Here is a 22,025-nt window from a genome sequence, read left to right on the forward strand (position 1 = left end):
GTCGCGCCACGCTTCCGGGAGCGGCCTCGACGCCGCGGCGGCTCACGTGTCAAGGAGGCGCCGGGAACGCGCGCCGCCGTCGGGGCGTTGACGCCCGTGGGCCGGGTCGCGGGGCGATGACGCCGAGGGACGGGACGCGGGGCGATGACGCCATTGGACAGGTCAGGACGTGGGGCGATGACGCCATTGGACAGGACGCGGGGCGAGGACACCGTTGGATGGGACAGGACGTGGGGCGATGACGCTGTTTTACAGAATGTGGGGTGCTGACGCCATTGGACGGGACAGGACGCGGGACGATGACGCCATTGGACAGGACAGGACGCGGGGCTGCGGTGGCGGCCCGCACTCGGCTCACCCCATTTCCGACGCCCCTTGGCGAGCGCAGCAGCCGGCGGCCCGTGGCGGCGCGGCCTGGGGGCTTCCCGGTGCGGCAGGCGGCGGGGGGTGGCGGCCTCCTCCGGGCGCGGCCGGACCGCCACGTGGCCAAGGGCGACAAGGCCGGCCTGGGCGCGTGGGCGCTCCGTGGCTGGGGCCTCGGTTTCCCCGCCGTGGGCGCGTGGGCGCTCCGTGGCTGGGGCCTCGGTTTCCCCGCCGTGGGCGCTCCGTGGCTGGGGCCTCGGTTTCCCCGCCGTGGGCGCTCCGTGGCTGGGGCCTCGGTTTCCCCGCCGTGGACGCCGTGGGGCGCTCCCGTGGCGGGTCTCTAGCGAGGTCGGTGGCTCCGGGGCTCCGTCCCCTCGTCCTTACCGGAGCACCGGCGTCCGCGCCCCACTCCCAAGGGAAAACGCAGCTGCCCACCGCCCTCCAGCGGATGTTTCCTAGTCAAGAAGCGCCCAGTCCGCAGCGGGGAGGGGAGGGAGAGGGGAGGGGAGGGCGTGGGAGGAGGAGGAGGGAGAGGGGAGGAGGAGAGGGCGGGGGAGGGGGCGGGGAGGAGAGGGGGAGGGGCGGGCGCGAGGAGGCGGGGAGGGGAGGCGGGGAGGGGAGGAGGGGAGGGGAGGGAGACGGGATGAATGGGGAGGAGGAAGGGGAGGAGGAGAGGGAGGGGAGGAGGAGGGGAGGAGGGAGACGGGATGAATGGGGAGGAGGGGGGGGGGCGGGGCGGTCGCCGCGTCTCCGTTCCCCGGCAACCGGGCAGCCGCCAATAGCAGCGCGGCGCCTGAGTCACGTGGCCGTTGGCGGCCGGGGACGAGCCCGGCGCGGACCCTCGGGGCCTGCGTCCCGAGCATGGCGTCCGCGGCGGCGGCTTGCACGCGTCGGAGCCCGGACGCGCGGGACGAGGACGAGAACCGTGACTCGGAGGACGCGGACAGCGTCTGGGGCTCGGACACCTCCGCGGGCAGCGGCTCCACGTAAGGGTCTGCGGCCGGGCCGGGCCGGGCCGGGCCGGGCGGGGCGGGCTCGCTGGCCGGAGGTGGGGCCGGGGCTGTGGGGCCGGGCGTGGCGGGGGGGGGGGGGGGGGGCCGGGCGGGGCAGTGGGGCCGGGGCGGGCGGGGCGGGCTCGCTGGCCGGAGGTGGGGCCGGGGCGGTGGGGCCGGGCGGGCGGGGCGGGCTCTGGCCGTGCCGGGCGGGGGGGCCGGGCCGGGCGGGCTCGCTGGCCGGAGGTGGGGCCGAGCCGGGCCGGCGGAGTCCCGTTCTGCAGTGAGGCCTTGTTGTAAGGTGATTTCCGTTTTCCGCCCGCTCCGGGCGCGGACCGGGCCTTCTTGGTCTCGGCGGGCGCTGTGACGGGCGTCCGGAGCGTGCCTGCCCGGGCTGGCTTCGAACCGCGTCCTGAGCAGCTGGGATGGCGGGCGTGCGCCCGCGCCGGGCCGCTCTGTGCGGAGAGCACGCAGGGCTGGTAGCTGGGTCTCGCCGTGGCTCCAGCTGTAGCTTCGCACCCTCTTCTAGCCCGGCCTTGCGTGGCGTGCGCGTGCCCGGCGCTCCCCTTGTTTCCCCCGTGTGCGCGCGCGCATGCGTGCAAAGCCCCGGGGCTGGACGGGGCCTGGGTGCAGTCCTGAGGAGTTTTCTGCTCCCTCTGCACCGTAGGCTTTTGGAGGTTAACTGGAGATGAGCGCGTCGTGGGCATTCCCGCCAGGGTTGGCCTCGGCCCATGGTCCTCAGATAGCAGCCTCTAGAGCACCTAGGGTTAGAGGCGTGAGCCTCGGGATCCTGGCGTTACTCTGCATCTTCAAAGCAACTTGTGTTTCGGACACACGAAATGTGCACTTCTTTTTTTTATTTTTGTTTTTTGTGGGTCGTGGGGCCTGAACTCGGGCCTGGGCGCTGTCCTCAGCTCCTCAGCCCGAGGCCAGCGCGCTCCCGCGGAGCCACCTTCCCAGCGCCTGCACTTCGTTTTACACTAGCCATGTTCTTTCACACCTACAGATTCGTGTACTTGGCTCCTCTGTTTGAGCCTTCTTTCTTCCTGTTTTCACTTGTTAAAATCACTGAGGTCCAACTAAGTGCTTCTTCTAGATCCTTCCCTCATCTCTCTCAGACTTACTTTAGCATCTGTCCTTCTATAGCAGTCTTAATTTCTGCTTCAGAACTTGAATTTTGGCTACTTGATCATGTCTTTTTCTGGGTTTTATTTTTTAGGCGATCGATGGGTGGGTGGCACTGGGGCTACTTGCGTTTGGAGTTCTCTCTTACTCTCTCCAACTCACTCCTTCACCACTTGTGTTTACCACTGTTACTATTATTTGCTACAGCTGAGTGCCATCCTCCAATATCCATCCCATCAGCTCCATGGATCTTTGAATTATATCCAAAAGGTTGTCTTCTATTCAAATTTCAGGATTTAAGTGAGCTATTTATTTATTTACTTATTTAGTCGGTCATGGAGCTTGAACTCTGAGCCTGGGCACTGTCCCTGAGCTCTTCAGCTCAAGGCTAGCGCTCTACCACTTGAGCCACAGCGCCACTTCCGGTTTTCTGAGTGGTTTATTGGACATAAGAGTCTCATGGATTTTCCTGCCCGGGCTGGCTTTGAACCACCATCCTCAGATCTCACCCTTCCTAGTAGCTAGGATTACAGGCCTGAGCCATCGGCTCCCAGCAAGTCAGGTATTTATGTTGAGTAAGTGGAAAAATATTTCTTGGGATTGCTTACTGCTAATACAAACAGCATACCAAACTAAAAGGGTAAAATTATAAAGCAGATAACTATAATCTATTATTTAAATTTGTATGTACCTGTTTTTGTTTTTTGGCTGGTCCTGGGCCTTGAACTCTTAACCTGGGCACTGTCCCTAAGCTCCTTTTGCTCGAGGCTCAAACTGTATCACTTGAGCTACAGGTAAGCATCTCATGGACTTTCCTTCCTGGGATGGTTTCAAACCATGATCCTTACCTCTCAGCCCCCTGAGTAGCTAGGATTACAGATGTGAGCCACTGGCACCTGGCTGTATGTCTCTTGATCCATATAAATTTCTACTTTCAGTCAGCTTTTGATCTTTGTGTAGAAATACCCAGGATAAACAGTGGGAGAGAGGAAGGCTTTATTTCTGCTCTTTCCCTCCCCAAATAGTGTCTGTATTGCACTCATGTCGCTTATTTTTCACATATGAAAACAAAGAATATTTGTCTTTCTCAGTCTGTCTTATTTTGCTTAACGTGACAATGTCTAGTTTGATTTTTAGCTTGAAGAGTCTTCATACTAATTTCCACAGTGGTTGCACTAACTTGTATTTCTACTATCAGTGTATAAGTATTTCCCCTCCCAGTATTTGATGTTTTTTTCTCCATGATTGACATTCTTTCAGGTGTTTTAGTTACATTTCCTTCAAGGATGTTGACTTTTTAAATGTGTTTATTGGCCATTTGTACTTCTTGGAGAAGTATCTGTTCCAGTCATTTGTCCACTTGCTGGGTTGTTTGTTTCTTTGATGTTAATTTTTTTTTTAGCTCTTTATATATTCTGTATACTCAGTAATAGAGTGTTTCCCTGAGCACAGACACTGAATCATGTGATTCCATAACCTTCTCCCCTACACAGGGAGTGAACTGTTCAGCAGGGAAAATGCTTAAGAGAACTAGGAAGTTCTCTGCCTACCCAGGTAGGACTCAAGCCTCTGTGTGCTCTATTGTCTCGTACATTAATAGGTCATGCCTAGACTTGGAGGCTTGATGTCCTCAGATACACAAACTGCAGGGCTCAGCCTGTGAAGTGCCCTGTAGCCAGCATTGGTTCCCAGTACACAAAGAAGGGAAGCTTCTATAGTGAAAGTAGCTCAGAAATGCACAATCAGCCCTTCTATTAGCAATTGATTCTATTAGTGGCTGATCAGGCCCAGTGCTCAGAACAAGAAGGCATAAATACTTGGCAACTGAGCCTAACCCACCCACAGTTGTACAGTTCTTGGAGGTTATATGAGGGAGGGATCTGTAGAATCCAAATGATTGGGAGGATCTGGGCTTGGGGTCCCATGCCTGCCTGCCGCAAACTTACGCAGTTCCCAACATTGTGTCTCCATTCTTCAGGAGTCTACAAAATGCATTTTAAGGAAATGAATTAGAAGCGAAAAGAATTTTAAAAAATCAGATAACTTCCACCCCTTCTGCCTCCTTATCTGTAAAGCTGATCATAACTCCCTAATAAGAGAATAGAACTGTCTTTCTTACATTGGATTGATATTATGGTTATCATTTTTAAATTTTGCATAGTGATTTTGAACCTGAGTGGCTGGACAGTGTGCAAAAAAGTGGTGAGCTGTTTTATTTGGAATTGAGTGAAGATGAAGAAGAAAGCATTTTTCCTGAGACATCGACTGTGAACCATGTCAGATTCAGTGAAAATGAGATTATCATTGAGGAAGATAATTACAAGGAAAGAAAAAAGTATCAACCCAAACTCAAACAGTTTACTAAAATTTTAAAAGGTAAAAGACTTTTACCCAAGTGCTACAATAAAAAAAATAGCAATGATAATGGGCCGGTATCCATTCTAAAGCATCAGTCCCATCAGAAGGCAGGTATCATTGTCCAACAGATGCATAAAGATGTGAATATTTATGTAAATCCCAAAAAATTAACTGTCAGCAAAGCCAAAGAGCAGCTTAAACTTCTGGAAGTACTGTTTGGAATTATCCATCAGAACAAGTGGAGTTGGAGAAGAATTGGAAAACAGGGCAGTGGAGAGAGGCTTGTGGTCCACGGCCTGCTGCCTGGAGGGTCTGCTATGAAGAGTGGCCAGGTGTTAATTGGTAAGTGTGCCTCATGAACATCAGTCCTTGTCTGCAGAGACACATGGTTAATGAGTCCATGTGAAGGACATGATACAAACCAGAATTTATGTATTCTTAACATATTAAGGACTGATAAATATCTGGTATAGTAGTGAAATGGTTACAGATAGTAAACCACAAAGCACAGTGTTCTTAAGATAGCACTTTAGATGGTTGGATACATATGTGAGTTGTCAGGGAACAGCTTAACTAATTTTGATTTGTACAGTTTTGTAACATCTTGGTTATATATTCTGAGAGAGAGAGAGAAAGAAGTTGATTACATAGTGGTAATAATTTGGACTTCAATGATTGTATCAAAAAATAACACAAAATATATAATATATGAATAAGTATACTTTTAAAGTGTATGTACTTGAGTCCAATAATTTCACAGAGTGGTTTGGCATACTTAGCAATAGTGATCATATACATACACTTCCTTTTAAAGGTACATGTCATGAAATATACTACCAATTTTGTGAAAAAAACCCATGAGTTATTTTGATTATATTGATACACTTTGAGCTATTATATATCATGTTTAAGTTAGTAGCATGTGCTTACTTGAAGATAAGCTGATCAAATCTGAGAATACATTTATTAGTGAAACATAAAAGTCAAGCCAGGCTCTGGTGGCTCACGCTTGTAATCCTAGCTTGTAATCCTAGGCTGAGATCTGAGGATCACGGTTCAAAGCTAGCTCAGGTAGGAAAGTCCGTGAGATTCCCATCTCCAATAAACCACCCGAAAACCGGAAGTGGCTCTGTGGCTCAAGTGGTAGAACGCTAGTCTTGAGCTGAAGAGCTAAGGTACAGCACCTAGACCCAGGGTTCAAGCCTCACAACTGACAAAAAAAAAAAGCCACAGTTCTAAAAGCTAATAGTCTTGAGTTAACCCATCTTAGTGGCTTTAGTAGATAGCACTCTTTGTTTGCCTTACTGTAAGTGTAACCCCTCTCTGAATCACCTTTATAATAACAATAAAAATTTTAAAAATATGAGAAAGTAGAGATACGGCTCACTTGGTGTTAGCCTTGAGCAGAATGCCAAGGGAGAGTGCCCTGAGTTTGAGCCCCAGTACTGGCAAGATACGCACACCAAAATATAAGCTCTTCTCTAAGAGAAACGTTTTATCTTTGCCCTTTCCTTCATGAATTTAATACTTACTTTCCATATTTTTTGTCCATATGTGTGTGTGTATAGAAACATTCTTAAAATAATATCTGACCTAAAGTCTCATTTCAATTCTTCATTGACTCAACAAGTGAAAACAATTTATATGTCTCCTAAATTCCAGAACTGCTTAAAATTATCTAAATTATTTAAAGTAGGTCATAGAATAATGGAAGAACTAGACCATAACTAGGTAGAGAGCCTTACAGAGTAGCATAAGTACCATGTTAGGACTTTACAGAGTCCTCAGAACCACGTAGGAAGTATGTCTATGAAAATTGGGTGTTCCAAAATGGTTGCAACAAGATTTTCTTGTCTCTAGACGTGGAGAGGCCAAGAGTACACACAGGACTGATAGCCTAGCTGAGGTCCCACCTACCAGACATGAATAAAGAAGTCTTTGAGATGACTAGCCACAATGACCATTTAGCCTTAACTGCCTGAGGAGCCATCGCTGAGCCTACAGTGAGGAGAGCTAATACATGATTGCTGCTGTTTTAAGCACTACATGTTTTGGATGGTTTGTTATAGAGCAGTGGATAATTAGAACAGAATACAATGCATACCCGTGTCATTCTAAGTCCTCAAAAAAATTTTTTTTGTAAAGTAATGGGACTAAACTGGAATATCTTTTAAGGTCAGTCCTTCTACTTCAAAAGATCTGTCTCATGTTTGTGAAATCCAACCTGGTTGTTAGCTAACCACAGTAATTGAGAATCCCACATGGTTGGAAATTCCAAGCAGTGCATTCCCGTTCTACATACGGACCCTTTGCTCTCAATGCCTATTTAGACTGGATTATAGATGAATTTCCACAATCTCTTTACCCTCCTCTCTTGCAAGCTAGTTTGCATGAAAGAAGCATAGAGAAGAGAATTTCTGTCATGAATAATCCCACTGTTTATCCTGTAAGAATTCTACCTTTTCTTGGCCTTTGTTAGCATGTGTCATCAATCATGAACAGAAAAAGCAGGTTCAGTGGATCATACCTATAATCCTGCCTCTTGGGAGGTTAACAGTGGGAGAATTGTGGTTTGAGGTCAGACCAGGCAGAAAAGTTTTCAGAACCCCTTCTCAACCCATAACTGGGCACAGTGGCACAAACCTGCTATCTTAACCTACATGTGCTCTGTGATTGGGAAGGTTGAGGTTCAAGGCCAGCTGGGACAAAAAAATCCACAAGACTCCCATCTCAACTGAGGGAAGCTAGATGGAGTAGCAGATCCAAACAACTACAATAAGCCTAAAAGTGGTGTATAATGGTCCAAGTGCTCATCTAGGCTAGAAGAGAGACCCCTCTCAAACATAATGGTGTAGGTGCTCACCCAGGAGGAGAGACACCTTCATAAACATAGCCAGTGAGGCTGAGCACCGATGGCTCAGAGCTGTAACCCTAGTGACTCAGGATCAGGATCTCAGGATCTCAGTCTTGAAGGGTATGTTTTGAAGCCATCCCAAACAGAACTGTTCATGACTATCTCTACTTACTTAACCAGCAAAATTCTGGGCTGGAGGTGTTGCTCAAGTGTTGGAATGTCCAACAGAAAGCTGTGAGAAAGAGCAGGAATCCGAGTTCAGCATGCACATACACATTTGCGCATATGTATGCATGTATGCACACATGTACACATGCACACAACCAATTAAAACATGGCTGGAGGTGTGGCTTAAACCTCACTCCCTCCAGCCCCCCAAAAATGGGGATAAAAAGAGGCTTGTAGTTTCTTCTGAATGTTATAGTTTGCAGTCAGCTATAAATGTCAGTAAATGATCTTATAATGACCCAAATAAATGTCATTTATTAAAAAAAAAAAATGTGGCTCAGTGGTAGAGTACATGCATAGCAGGTGTGAGACCTTGGGTTCAATTCCCAGCACTGCAATAAAAACAAAAAAGTATTCATATTTGAATATACTAACCATACCAATATATTCCTTTAAGAAAAACATCCATTTACTTTTTTTTGGTGCTAGTCCTGTGGCATGAACTCAGGGCCTGGGTGCTATTCCTGAGTTTATTTGCTTAGAGGGCTTGGGAGTAGGGAGTGTTTTCCACCCTTACTCTCATAATAGGTATTTATTTGAAACTAAAAAGACACTGGGAATTTTAAGGTGTGTGTGTGTGTGCACACATGCTCATGTATACAGGTCCTAGAGCTTAGGGCCTGGGTGCTGTCCCTGACCTTTTTTGCTCAGTGGTCTGCCCTTCTGGCATATAAGTCTTATGGACCTTCCTGCCCAGGCTGGCTTCCAGCCACTACCCTTAGATCCACATTGTATTTGGAATGGGAAATTATATTTATTATGCCACATGTTCATGCCTCTTGCCCCCATGCTGCTTATCACATCCTAAAAATTGGTTTTAAATAAGATTCCCACAAAGAAAATACTGCTGGCCAAATAAATACCTTGTTGTTTAGTATAATTTAATAAAATGTGATATAAAGTTTTTTAAATAAAGATATTAACATTAAAAAGAATAGGAATTTTGAAGGACATTGAAGAGAAAGTGATGTAATCATGTGAATATTTTTATCTCAACATATAAGGAGCATTATCTGTAATAGGCATGAATGATGTTGGGATTTACTTTAGACATATTTGTCCCACTTGGAGTTTTGTTTTGTGTTATCCTGCAAAGTCTTCATGGCTGGTGTGTCCATATGGAAAAATATTTCTAGTTTTAGTTTTATGCTTTTCATGGTGCCAGGAATCAGATCCAAGGCCTTGTGTGTGCAAGGCAAGCTCTCTTCTGCTGAGCTACACCTGTCCCTAAGGAAAACATTTCTTTCTCCTTTATTTAATATCTAATGGATATTGCAAAGAAGTATAATTGGAGATTCCTGCTAACCTTCTAACAGTTTACAAATTCTTTTAAGAAAAGTTCCTAGTGTACCTGGTATGTGGCTCAAGTAGTAGTGATGGCCTTCCAGCTCAAGGTTAAACTCTAGTACTACCGCCCAAACGCCACAAAGTAAAGTGAGAAGAGAGAAGAAAGAACAAAGAGTGAGAGAAGGGAGGGAGGGAAGGGGGGAGAGAGAGGGAGGAAAGAAAGGGAAAGGAAAGGAGAGAGGATGGGGGAGGGTTTCCAAGCTTACCTGAGGTACTGTAGTAGTTGACCATGACTCTGTCCCCATTGGGAGCTCTCAACTGGATTGCACTTCCTGAGCATCTAACAGCCTTTATAAAAGCCTTCACTGGATGGACTAGGGAACTCCTTCTCCACTCTTTCTGCTAACTCAGTCTTTTTTCCACACAGAGAATCAGGAAGAGAAAGGAACAGCACAAGTATCAGCATTTCCATCTATTCACTACTCCTAAAGAGAACAAGAGACACCTAGTAGTTTATATTAAAACTGAGGAACTTTACATTCAGGGAATACCATGCTGTTAAACAATTATGAGTAGTAAGATACTGAGCAAGACTTTTTTTGTTCTTGTTTCATCCAAGGCTGTTCACTATACAAGCAACCCTGAAAAGAGAACAAAGTTTCTGTTGCCTCTTCCTGCAAGATGTACAGAAACGTGAAAGAGCCACGATTTGTCTGCTGTGCTGTTTTCCCTGTGTAGATATTTATTACCCATCTTCCCCTGAGACCTTTTAGGTTTCATGAGAGTAGAATGGTCTTACCTGAAATTCCTAAAATAATACTTGTCCCTGGATACATGCTTGACAAGTACTTGTTGAATGAATGTGATTGTTTAATTGATTGCCTAATGGTATATTTTGGAATGATGAGAAAAGTAACTTAGGTATGTTTGTGTTTCTGTTCACATATCTTGCTGGTGTTTTAGGCTTTTTTTTTTGGCCAGGCCTGGGGCTTGAACTCAGGGCCTGAGCATTGTCCCTGAGCTTCTTTTGTTCAAGGCTAGCACTCTACTACTTGAGCCATAGTGCCACTTATGGCCTTTTCTGTGTATGTGATACTGAGGAATCAAACCCAGGGCTTCATGCATACTAGGCAAGCACTCTACCACTAGGCCACATTCCCAGTCCTTGCTGGTTTTAGTACTATGTTTAATTATAATCTGAAAATAAACTTCCATTTTAACGTTGATCTTTAATTATCAAATCTGATGAACAGACAACATTGAAAGAATAGTCCTGGAAAGGGGGATTTTTTTTTTCTGAAACATGATGCATATTTTAATATGGTTTTAACCTTTGAAGCAAATAACTATACATACAGACACAAATCAATAATAGCAATAAGACCATAGAATACTGAATTATGATCTAGTTAGATCATAATTAGAATTTTAGCTGATTTTTTGCTTTGTTTTACTGGGGGTCTCAGTGATTAGCTTCTGTTTCATTAACTACAATACTTGGCTTATGCTTAAAACTTTGTTACTTGAGTTTACGTAACTCTCCTAAACATATCACAAATGAGAATTTTCATTTCCTGACATGTTCATGGGTTGTAGTTCATTTATAGTTCTATTGGGCGGTATTATAAAATGGGAAGGGTAGAGTGCAGTGGCTATAGTTACGTCACTAGTGTAACACAGCCTTGGATAAATAAGTACCTGTATATATCACATTTTCTACTGTACTTAGATTAAGTAAGAGTACGTTCTTTTTAATGTTTCAATTCCAGATCTCTTTGGAGTTTGTATATTCCTACAACAATCTTTTATTATTCTAATTTTAGGTGATGTCCTTGTTGCTGTGAATGATGTTGCTGTGACCTCAGAAAACATAGAGAGAGTTCTGTCTTGTATTCCTGGACCCATGCAGGTCTGAACATTCTTTTGCAACATTTTACAATGAGTTATATGAAATACATACATTTTGTATTTCTTTTTTAAGATTATGAAAATTATCATGCTTAATATGTGAATTACATTTATTCTTGAATATTTAAGAAATACCTTTGTAGTATTTTTCTAAAAATAAAAATCATTCTAAATGAAGCAGCAATAGCAATAATAATAGAAACATACATAATTACCACCTTGCCATTTTAACTACCATATGTACTGATCGATACCAATCTAGTTTCTAGAAGAGTCATTTTAAACAGCTATTCAGTGGTCTGTTTTGTGAGGGTGTTTTTGTTTTTGTTTATTTTTTGGGGGGTCCGGTCGTGGGGCCTGAACTCTAGGCCTGGGCGCTGTCCCTCAGCTATTCAGCTCAAGGCTAGCGCTCTGCCACTTGAGCCACAGCGCCACTTCTGGCTTTTTTCTTTTTGCTTATATGGTGCTGAGGAATCGAACCCAGGGCCTCATGCATGCAAGGCAAGCGCTCTACCACTGAGCCACCTTCCCAGCCCCTGTTTTGCTTTTTTGGTTAGTCATAGGGCTTGAACTCTGGGTCTGGGCGCTGTACCTCAGTTCTTCAGCTCAAGGCTGGCACTCTACCACTTGAGCCACAGTGCCACTTCTGGTTTTCTGGTGGTTAATTGGAGATGAGTCTCATGGACTTTCCTGCCCGGGCTGGCTTTGAATTGCGATCCTCATATCTCAGCCTCCTGAGTAGCTAGGATTACAGGCATAAGCCACCAGCGCCCAGCTTGTTTTCTGAGTTTTTGAAACAATTCATGCTAGAAAATTTTTAATACTGTTTTACTTTAGTATCTGCTTATACTATTTTCTTGATTTTTGTTACTTAGGTAAGCTTTCATCCTGAACTGTTGGGAGTTAAAAATAAATTTCTCCTATAAGTCACATGATACTCTAAATATCAACATTTTATATTATAAATTACATTTTAAGATACTCAATGCATTTTGAAAGTTCTTTTCCTTTTCATAGGAATACTCTTTTCAATGTTCTCTTACTTGGAAGGTAGACATTATATGCTTTAAGTAGGTTAGAGGATCCATCAGACAGTGAGAGGATGAAGTAGTTTTCAGATTCGTTAACATGAATAAAATCCTTGATATGTCAGAATCATGTATCTGCTTTGATATTCTGTAATAAGATCCATGATGAAATTCCCTGTTTTCTAAAAAATAAGATTTCTTACATTCACTATCTTCTCTGAAATACACCACCATACATTTCCACTAACTTTGTAAATTTAGATATCCTTAGAAAGTTAAAATGAACAATGGAATAACTGATAGCTACGGACAAGCAATGACTACAGATGGCTAAGCGGATATAGGTAAAGACAGGGTGGTGTTTGAAATATTAGCCCTTAGAAACCAATTCGCCATTATCCTCTTTAGTCTCTAGATGTTAGGAGAGGACTTGGTTGGGACAAGGTACTACGGTACCTCAAGAGACTTAGCAGCTAGTAAAAAATAAGTAACCAAGAATTGTAGCATTTTCACAGCTGAACCAGCCTTCCCCAGATAAAGTGGCTACATATCAGAGTTCTTCATTTCTTGCCTATGTCAGTTGCAGTACAGGTGGAATGACAATTTTGCCAGAACTCAATCATGTTTATATTTACTATAAAATTACATTATACTTACATTTAATTAATGATTGCAGATTCATTTGTATATAAGCATAACATAAGAAAGAAAGAAATAGCTGAGTGCTGGTGACTCAGGCCTGTAAATGTAGCTACTCAGGAGGCTAAGATCTGAGGATTATGGTTCAGAGCCAGCCCTGGCAGGAAAGTCTGTGAGACTCTTACCTACAGTAAACCACCAGAAAACTGGAAGTGGTGCTGTGGCTCAAGTGGTAGAGGGCCAGCTTTGAGCTGAAGAGCTGAGGAACAGCGCCCAGGCCCAGAGTTCAAGCCCCACAACCCACCAAAAAAAAAAGAAAAGAAAGAAATTATGGTTTGACTGTTTTGGGCATATCTTCAGTAAATATACAAAAGCAACTATGTATTTGCTATTGGTCCATGTCCTACTTTAAAGAAAGATAGGCATTTTGCAATAGTATATGCGGTTGTATTTTTTATACAGTGTAACTTTAAAGTGCCACAGCTTTATGCCACAGCTCTACTTCTGGCTTTTGTTAGGTGGGTAGTTAATTGGAGATGAGTCTCACACAGACCTTCCTGCACTGGCTTCTCTTTGTACTGTGAGATCTTGACTTCTTAGCTTCCTGAATAGCTAGGATTATAGATGTGAGCTACTGGCACCCAGTTAGGAGATTACTTTAAGAATGGAAGAAGAACTGAGTTAAATTTATGCATTGAGAAACTATATTGTACTCCAAAATGGCATTGCTTCCCTAATACAATTTTGAAGATACTTTGTTTATATACAACTTCAGAATATAATCCCATCATGAGCAAATATCATTAAATCTATTATTTTAGAAAGATGTATATTATAAAGGTAATGCATCTATAGTATTATATTTTGGAAACCACAAAAAAGTAACTAAGGAACAAATTTCTCCAGTACTCAACTACTATAATATTTTAGTGTACTTTATTATGATGTTATTTTCTGTGTATAAACATTTGTTAGTTTTGCTAGTAGATTGGGTATTATAACTGTGTCTTTCTCAAAAAACGAGCACCTGTGTTTAGGTAATGAATGGCTAATAACTATATAGAATTTAGACTTCTTAACTAGAAACCAAAATAGACCATGTTTTCCTTTTTTATTGTTGAAAGGGGGTTTTCTGTTACAGCCATTTCCCTGAGGCCCTGTAAGTAGAACTAGATGGAGCCAGGAGTAAAATAGGGAAGGGTACTGATGTTCCCATATGGCAGGCAGTATGCTAAATGTATTACTTCTACCTTTTGGCAGTTGGAAAATGGACATATTCTTACCAATCTTAAGGTTAGGGTACAAAGCTAAAACTATGTTGATAGAACTGACCGTTTATCTTAAGGCTATGGTCCAGGACCTATTGTGTTGACAGGTTTTACCATCATTGGTCTTTACTGTAAAAGATCACAAAGAATGTCTGAGAAAATACTTGAAGTACCCCATTTGAAAAGAAAGTAAAATCTGGTTGTGTGAAGTTGATCTTGATCCTTTGTCTCTTCATTTTATCTCTTTCAGTTGACTCAGTGCTATCAGTATAATAATGTAGTATAACTTGAATACATTCTCACTTCATACTAAATTCTGATCTTTTCATGGCATTTCTTGTTTTTGTAGTCAATAATTAAGAACAAATAAATTAAATTACTCCTCAGTAAAGTTTTATACTGGTCAGACACTGTGCAAGAAGCTAGATACAAGTATAAACCAGTGGAACATATAACCTCTTCTATCAGGACTCTTTGCTCTAGAATGACTTATCCATACAGTGTACACCTTCTTGGAAAAATGCAGCCAATTTTGCCTCATCTTAATTTTTAAGGTGAAACTGACATTTGAAAATGCATATGCTGTGAAAAAGGAAACTATCCAACCAAGAAAGAAAAAGACACAGACAAACACAAGTGATTTAGTGAAGCTCTTCTGGGGAGAGGAGGTTGACAGCATCCAGAATCCTCCACATTCTCCACACATCATCATGTATCTCACACTGCATCTTGACTCGGAAACCTCAAAGGAAGAGGTGAGTGTGTGCTTGAAAGTGGAAGGTAAAAAGTAAGGACCTTTTGTAGTCTTTTCAGTAAATGTAGGCATGTTTTATTTTGATTTAGGGAAGAATTAAAGCGAGTAACCTATTTTCAGACTTATTCCTTGTGTATTTTATTTATGAATGTTTCACACAACAAATGTTTTTTTAAACATAAGTGAATTAACTATTTAGTTGTTTCAAGCAGTAGGAAAAAGAGAAAGAAGATACTATTGCAGTATCTTCTAGCTTACAAGCTAAGCTCCTGTTCCCCTGTACTCTTGTTATCCTGAACTCCTTTTTTGATTAGTCTTTATTGAGGTATTGCTTTTTATATATTAAACTAAACTGTGTTAAATGGACAATTTGTTGAGTTTTGACAAATAAGTACAAATATAGTTGTGTAAACGTCATGAAAGGTTCTCACATTTTGTAATCAGTTACCTCTTCCCGTTTATGTTTTACATATTTTTAATTCATATCTCAGTGTTTTTTAAACAAGTGTGTCTGGTGTGGTATTAGATTTTATGCCTTTTTTTTTTGAGGGGGGGCAGTCCTGGGACTTCAACTCAGGGCCTGAATGCTGTCCCTGACCCTCTTTGTGTTCAAGGCTTGAGCCACAGCACCACTTCTGGCTTTTTCTGAGCACTTTATTGGAGATAAGAATCTCACAGACTTTTTCTGCCCGGGCTAGCTTCTAATTGCGATCCTCAAATCTCAGTCACCAGAGTAGCTAGGATTACAGGCATGAGCCACCAGCACCTGGCTAGATTTTATGTCGTTTTAGTCATAAATAAGAAAATAATCTAGCAGGGCCCTGGAGGATCACACCTGTAATCCTAGTTATGCGGGAGGTAGAGATCGGAAGATTGGGATTTGAAGCCAATCCATGAGATTCTTATCTCCAGTTACCACTCAGAAAGGCCTAAATAGAATCCTGAAATTTGAATAGAAACCACATCTACAGAGATTTTTGAGCTTAAAGAACAAAGCTGTGGAGATATTATGCTACCAGACCTTGATATATACCACAAAGCTAAATATAACTAAAACAACATGAGTTTGACATAGAAACAGAAACCTAGATGACCAAGAGAACATAATAGAGTCCAGATATATCTTTATGCATTTAGAGCAACATAGGAGACAAGAAAATGGGGAAAGGACAGTCTCTTCAATAAATACTGTTGGAAAAATGACACGTCTACACAAGTTACAAATATCAATTTAAAAACTTTAAACAAACACATTTCTCAGATTTTGAAATAATATTCCTTTGTCTTTAGAGTTCTATCATTGAAGTCAGTCTGTCATTTTTTTTTGTCAGGAAAAAGTCCCAGCAAAGTCCTAGGAGCAAAGTCTTCTTTCCACTAGGCCTGTCCTCTGGCAACCAAAGACTACTATAGGAAAATGGGTTCATTTAAGATTTAAACCACAGCAAGCAGTTTCTCTGTCTTTTTTTGGGGGCGGGGAGGGGGGTCCGGTCGTGGGGCCTGAACTCTGGGCCTGGGTGCTGTCCCTCAGCTCTTCAGCTCAAGGCTAGCGCTCTACCACTTGAGCCACAGTGCCACTTCCGGCTTTTTTCTTTTTGCTTATGTGGTGCTGAGGAATCAAACCCAGGGCCTCAGGCATGCAAGGCAAGCACTCTACCACTGAGCCACCTTCCCAACTCCATTTTCTTATGTCTTTTTAAGGATCTTTGTCTGAACTTACTGCTTGATTTTTATCTTGGAAGTCTGATATTTGTAAAGTGGGAATACTCTCTAGCATTCTCTCTCTTGTACTTCAATTTCTGCCCCCTAATTAAGGGGCACTTTAGCATTGCCTGAGGATCTGGACTCAGTTTACTGCAGTGGTACATGGTGGCTCAGCTTGCCACTAGCCCAGCATTCTGTTGAAGCTATCGTAAGCATCAACCCTTAGGATATTGCTATCTCTGTCCTTTTGCTCAGCATGCAGAACTCCTAGCTGAATCCCAGCTTCTTTTGTAGTGATGGATGAGGAGGGTGGAAGAATATGTAGAGGATGCCTTAGAAACCTCAGTACTTCTTGCATGCCATCAGTTCAACTAGCCAGGAAGCTATTTTTACAATAGAAAGCTCTCTCAAAGCATTTAGTCTAATATAATTCTCTGAGCAAAAGTGAGATCTGAAAAATGTTTAACTATTCTGAATTTTTTAAGCCTCTATTCCCTACATTTCCTGTGTGGTTCATCTGTCAATGAATGGTTCATATATAATGAATTATTACATGGCAAAAAAGGAATGTACTATGTTTTTTAAATCATTTTCTTTGATCTGAGCAACATATTGAGACCTAGAATTAATCATTCTTATTTCTTGTGTGTAATAGTGGCCCCTTATATCTCTAAAACAAGTGACACTTAGGAATTTATTATATAAAACATCCAACAAATGTCAAGGATAACATCCAGCATTATTCCAGGTTGCTTTGGAGTAGGGCACTACTAAGGCCTTTTGTCATCCTTGCCTCTTTTTCCCTGGGGAAGTGTGAACAGGTTTCTGTCTCTTCTAGCTATGTAATTAGGGAAGGCTTTTTATTCTTATTGAACAGAGTAGAGGCTGCTGCAAATGCATACTATTAACAAGTGCTTAAAAATGCAGCTAGTTAAATTGGGTAATAACTGAAGAGGTTGCCAGGTCTTTAATACTAAGGGTTTGTGATTAGTATAGAGACCTATTAAAATGGTCTCTTTTACTAGTCATACTACTCCTCAATGCAATGTCATAGGGTCATTTTGTTTGAGCTTTTATTTTTAATGAGAATCTTGAAATACTCTTCATTCTGCTTTTTTATGACATTATGTATTTGGTAAAAACTTGTCATTTTTTAGCTACAAGATGTAGACTGTAAGGACTATAATCTAAGAGATTTGAAAAACTAATCAGATTGTTTGAAATGGTGTTTGATGTTTCAGCTAAACCAGTGTGAAAGTACTTATTAATAAGCATTTAAACGTATGTGTTAGATAGACAAAGCAGAAGACCTTAATTGATGTTTGACTTAATTTCTAAGGATAAAATAATGTTTTGTTACAGTGGAAATATTATAAGAAAGTTTGAGCCGGATGCCAGTGGCTCACGCCTGTAATCCTAGCTACTCAGGAGGCTGAAATCTGAGGATCGTGGTTCAAAGCCAGCCACAGCGTCACTTCCAGCTTTTTCTGTTTATGTGGTACTGAGGAATCGAACACAGGGCTTCATATATGCTAGGCAAGCACTCTACCACTAAGCCACATTTTCAGTCCCAAAGCAGCTATTTCTAGTTTATCATTATTTATATTTGTCCAGTTGTAAAAATTCCAGTATATGGGGGCTGGGAAGGTGGCTCAGTGGTAGAGCGCTTGCCTTGTATGCTTGAGACCCTGGGTTCGATTCCTCAGCACCACATAAGCAGAAAAAAAAAGCCGGAAGTGGTGCTATGGCTCAAGTGGTAGTGTGCACGACCTGACCCCCCCCAAAAAAAAAAAAAAATTCCAGTATATGGTCATCATGTTAGTAATGATTTCTAACACAAATAATTATCTTCTAACACAAGATAAACTATAGAGAGAATCAAGGAGATAGGATAATGCTTGAGGAGATCAGGCTTGTGACTGTTAATCTGTGAGGAACTGAAAGCCACTCTGAATCATTCCTGGTTTCCAACCAGATGTTTTTATTTTGCTTGTTTTTGAGTTGCCTTGTGAGAAATTTAGATGTTGCCTAATTAGCAGCAAAAAGTGAGAAATACAATGGCTCATATTTTTGTGTTTGAAAAGTATTAAGATGGACTGGAGGCTCAAGTGGTACACTGACATCTGTGAGTGGAAAGCCAAGCGAGAGCATTAGGCCATCAGTTGAAGTCCCAGTACTGGTGTGTGCGTGGGTGCGCGTGCGCACACACACTTATTACAAATACTAGCACATTGCACATCCTGAGCGATTTATTATTTTATCTATGTATGTATGTTGGTTGGTTGGTTGTGGGTATTGAACTCTGGGCCTGGGTGCTGTCTCTGAGCTCTTCAGCTCAAGGCTAACACTCTACCACTTAAGCCACAGCTCCATTTCCAGTTTTCTGATGGTAAATTGGAGATAAGAGTCTTATGGACTTGCCCCGGCTGGCTTGGAACAATGATGTTCAGATCTCAGCCTTTTAAGTAGGATTACAGGTCTTAGCCATTGGAGCCCAGCCTTATTAGTTTATTTTAATCAGCTGTTTGTATACTTGGAATATACTGTTCTTGAAAATAGAGAAACACCTCACATTCTTTTTTTTTTTTCTTTTCTTTTTTTTTTTTTGTCGGTTGTGGGGCTTGAACTCTGGGCCTGGGCGCTATCCCTCAGCTCTTCAGCTCAAGGTGAGCACTCTATCACTTGAGCCACAGCGCCACTTCTGGATTTCTGGTGGTTACTTGGACTTTCTAGGTCAGACTGGCTTTGAACCTCGATCCTTATAGCGCAGCCTCCTGAGTGGCTAGGATTACAAGTGTGAGCCACCAGCACCCAGCTGCACATTCTTAAAAACCATTTGTGGATTATCTTACTGACTAGAATAACATATACTCTCCTTTAACATTTGAATTTAAATTAATTTGTAGTATGCAAATACTTTCAAATTTAAGAAGGGTAAGATTATAAAACATCACCATATGCTTTCTATTTATACTACTTTATTGTTGCATTCTCACTTTGCAAGTATAATTGCAGTTTTGTCTTAAATTTAAATACATATTTTATGATTTTATCCCAAATGAAGAAATGATCTTTTATAAGCCAGTTGAAGGAATTTGTATTTGAAGACTCCTGATAGTTCCATGTGGTGTGTAAAGTTCTATTAACTGTAGGTAATAAGAATACATACAGAATGAAATGTAATGAAAGATTAAGAATAGAAATTGTTAACAGTGATTAAAGTTTAAAAGACTTAGAAATTGTAATTTCAAATAATCAGTATCCTAATTAGTATATATTTTAGTAATATGACCAATTGGCAGTTTCTGACTTATTTTCAAATATAGTTTTAATTTAATTTATTATCTAGAGAGAAGGAGGATTTTATAGCGGCACAAAATGGAATGGTAAATCTGACCCCAAAGCCTAAGAAGGCACATTGGCAAATGGGTTGTTTTAAATGCTAATTTAAAGATTCAAGGCATGCTTCTTCCATGGGTATAAAACCTCACTGAAATTGAAAAGATTATCTTTTCTGTTCTTGATACAGAATCTGAACTTGCCACAACAAAAATAATAGTTGGAAATTTTGGTGTAGAGAGAGTTCATCATTTATGTTTCCTTTCATTTAACAGCAGGAAATTCTGTATCATTATCCAAAGTCTGAAGCATCTCAGAAACTAAAAAATGTGAGAGGGATTTTTCTCACACTCTGTGACATGCTGGAAAATGTAACCGGGACACAAGTTACCAGGTAATCATTAATTTCTATTTAGTTCTTTTCTTGAGTGTATCTGGTTCTGAAGTGCTGCATATACTGGTATCTATAATGTGTAGGTATCTGTATTGATGGGATATCTGCAGATATTTTGTTCATTGGCATTATGCCCAGAGTCATCTACTTGACTTATATAGTAGATTTTTCAATACAGCTATAGAGCTGGGTGTTTGGGCACATTTTAATGAATAGTGTTTTAAGTTCTTCATAGGGCTGGGAAGGTGTCTCAGTGGTAGAGCGCTTGCCTTGTATGCATGAGGCCCTGGGTTCGATTCCTCGGCACCACATAAGCAAAAAAGAAAAAAGCCGGAAGTGGCGCTGTGGCCCAAGTGGTAGAGCGCTAGCCTTGAGCTGAAGAGCTAAGTGACAGCGCCCAGGCCCAGAGTTCAGGCCCCACTACCAGACCCAAAAAAATAATAATAATAAGTTCTTCATAAAAGTATTATCTTTTTTCAGCATGGAATTATGATTCCAGCTTCTTCCTGTTTTTACTGTGATTGTTACTTTGTTAGACAATGCTTTTGTAGTTGGCAAGAATGACTAAATAGTGATTTTTTTCACAGAAAAAAATACTGTTTTCACAGAAGTGATAGAAAAGTATAGTGTAGTATAGTGATAGAAAAATACAGTAATTACTTTAGGATATATATTCAGAATTTATTGTCCCCTGTAAGCAAAATTAATGTCAAATAATTTTTGTGTGTGAGTATAGGAGGGTACTAGGATTTGACTCTGGGCCTACTGCTTTCTCGGCTTCTTGCTTATAGCTTATACTCAGAGCCATGCCTCCAGCTTTGCTTTTTGCTGGTTAATTGGAAAAAAAAATCTCAATAGACTTTTTCTGCCAGTCTGGCTTGGAATTACAGTCTTGGTTGGTCTCAGCCTCCTGAGTAGCTAGGATTATAGGCAAGAGCCACTAGTGCTTGCTGCAAATTCAAATTTTAAACATTAGGGCTGGAGATGTAATTCACTCCTAAAGCAGTTGTCTAGCATATATGAAGCTGTGGAAATGATTACTAGCACTTAAGGGAAAAAGAAAAGAAAAGTTCTAACATTGTATAGTTAGCTATAGAGCCAAACACCCATTCCAAATTGATTTATCAAGCCCCGACTTTAAAGTACCCTAATTAATTTGAGATGAGAGAATTCAATGCTTTTGAAGTTTGTTTTTATAAAAATGATGATTTTTTTCCTTAATATTTCATTACATTTGGAGCTTATAAAAATTTCCAATTTTAAGAGCCCTGTATTACTCATGAAATAATAAGTTGGAGTTTTAAGGCTGTTTTTCCTTTTCCTACTTTCTCATAAATATTATACTATTACATTTTAAAAGGTAGTGTCTGTTAGAGAATAGGAAGAATTTGTTTTCCTAGATAAAAGTCATGCTTAAATCCATGAGTTTTAATGTGGTCATAAATAGAAATTAGTTCATTCTGTCAACAGTAGTACTCAAAACCTCATTTAGGGTATAAATTGCATTTATAAAAGCACTTTACCAGACCTCTTTTTATTTGTATTTATATTTCATTTTACAATGAGGCCTCCCACTTTGCGGGGCAAATGCTCTATACCACTGTGCTGTACCCCTAGTCCTATTTTTCACCTGTGTGGGGCGGGGAGGGGGTATGTGTGGTATGTGCATGTGGCGTGTGCGTTCAGTCCATCCTGGGGCTTGAACTCAGTGCCTGGGCATTATTAATGCCTGTGCTTTCTAGCTCAAGGCCAGCACTCTACCACTTGAGAGCCACAGCTCCATTCAT

The 22,025-nt window shown here is 41.9% G+C and overlaps 1 protein-coding gene across 1 annotated transcript in view; it reads left to right on the forward strand.

Annotated features, from left to right (window-relative positions):
- Window positions 1-299: 299 nt before the first annotated feature.
- LOC122127944 (protein inturned-like) overlaps window positions 300-22,025 on the forward strand; it is a 39,584-nt gene continuing 17,858 nt past the window's right edge. The window contains exons 1-6 of the mRNA XM_042702260.1: window positions 300-514; window positions 1,146-1,349; window positions 4,642-4,856; window positions 11,031-11,116; window positions 14,605-14,805; window positions 20,120-20,238. Coding sequence (XP_042558194.1) covers window positions 300-514; window positions 1,146-1,349; window positions 4,642-4,856; window positions 11,031-11,116; window positions 14,605-14,805; window positions 20,120-20,238 — 1,040 coding nt within the window. The remainder of the gene's footprint in view (window positions 515-1,145; window positions 1,350-4,641; window positions 4,857-11,030; window positions 11,117-14,604; window positions 14,806-20,119; window positions 20,239-22,025) is intronic.

Source organism: Dipodomys spectabilis, unplaced genomic scaffold, assembly GCF_019054845.1.
Source record: "Dipodomys spectabilis isolate Male_0828 unplaced genomic scaffold, ASM1905484v1 ptg000318l, whole genome shotgun sequence".
NCBI lineage: Eukaryota > Metazoa > Chordata > Mammalia > Rodentia > Heteromyidae > Dipodomys > Dipodomys spectabilis.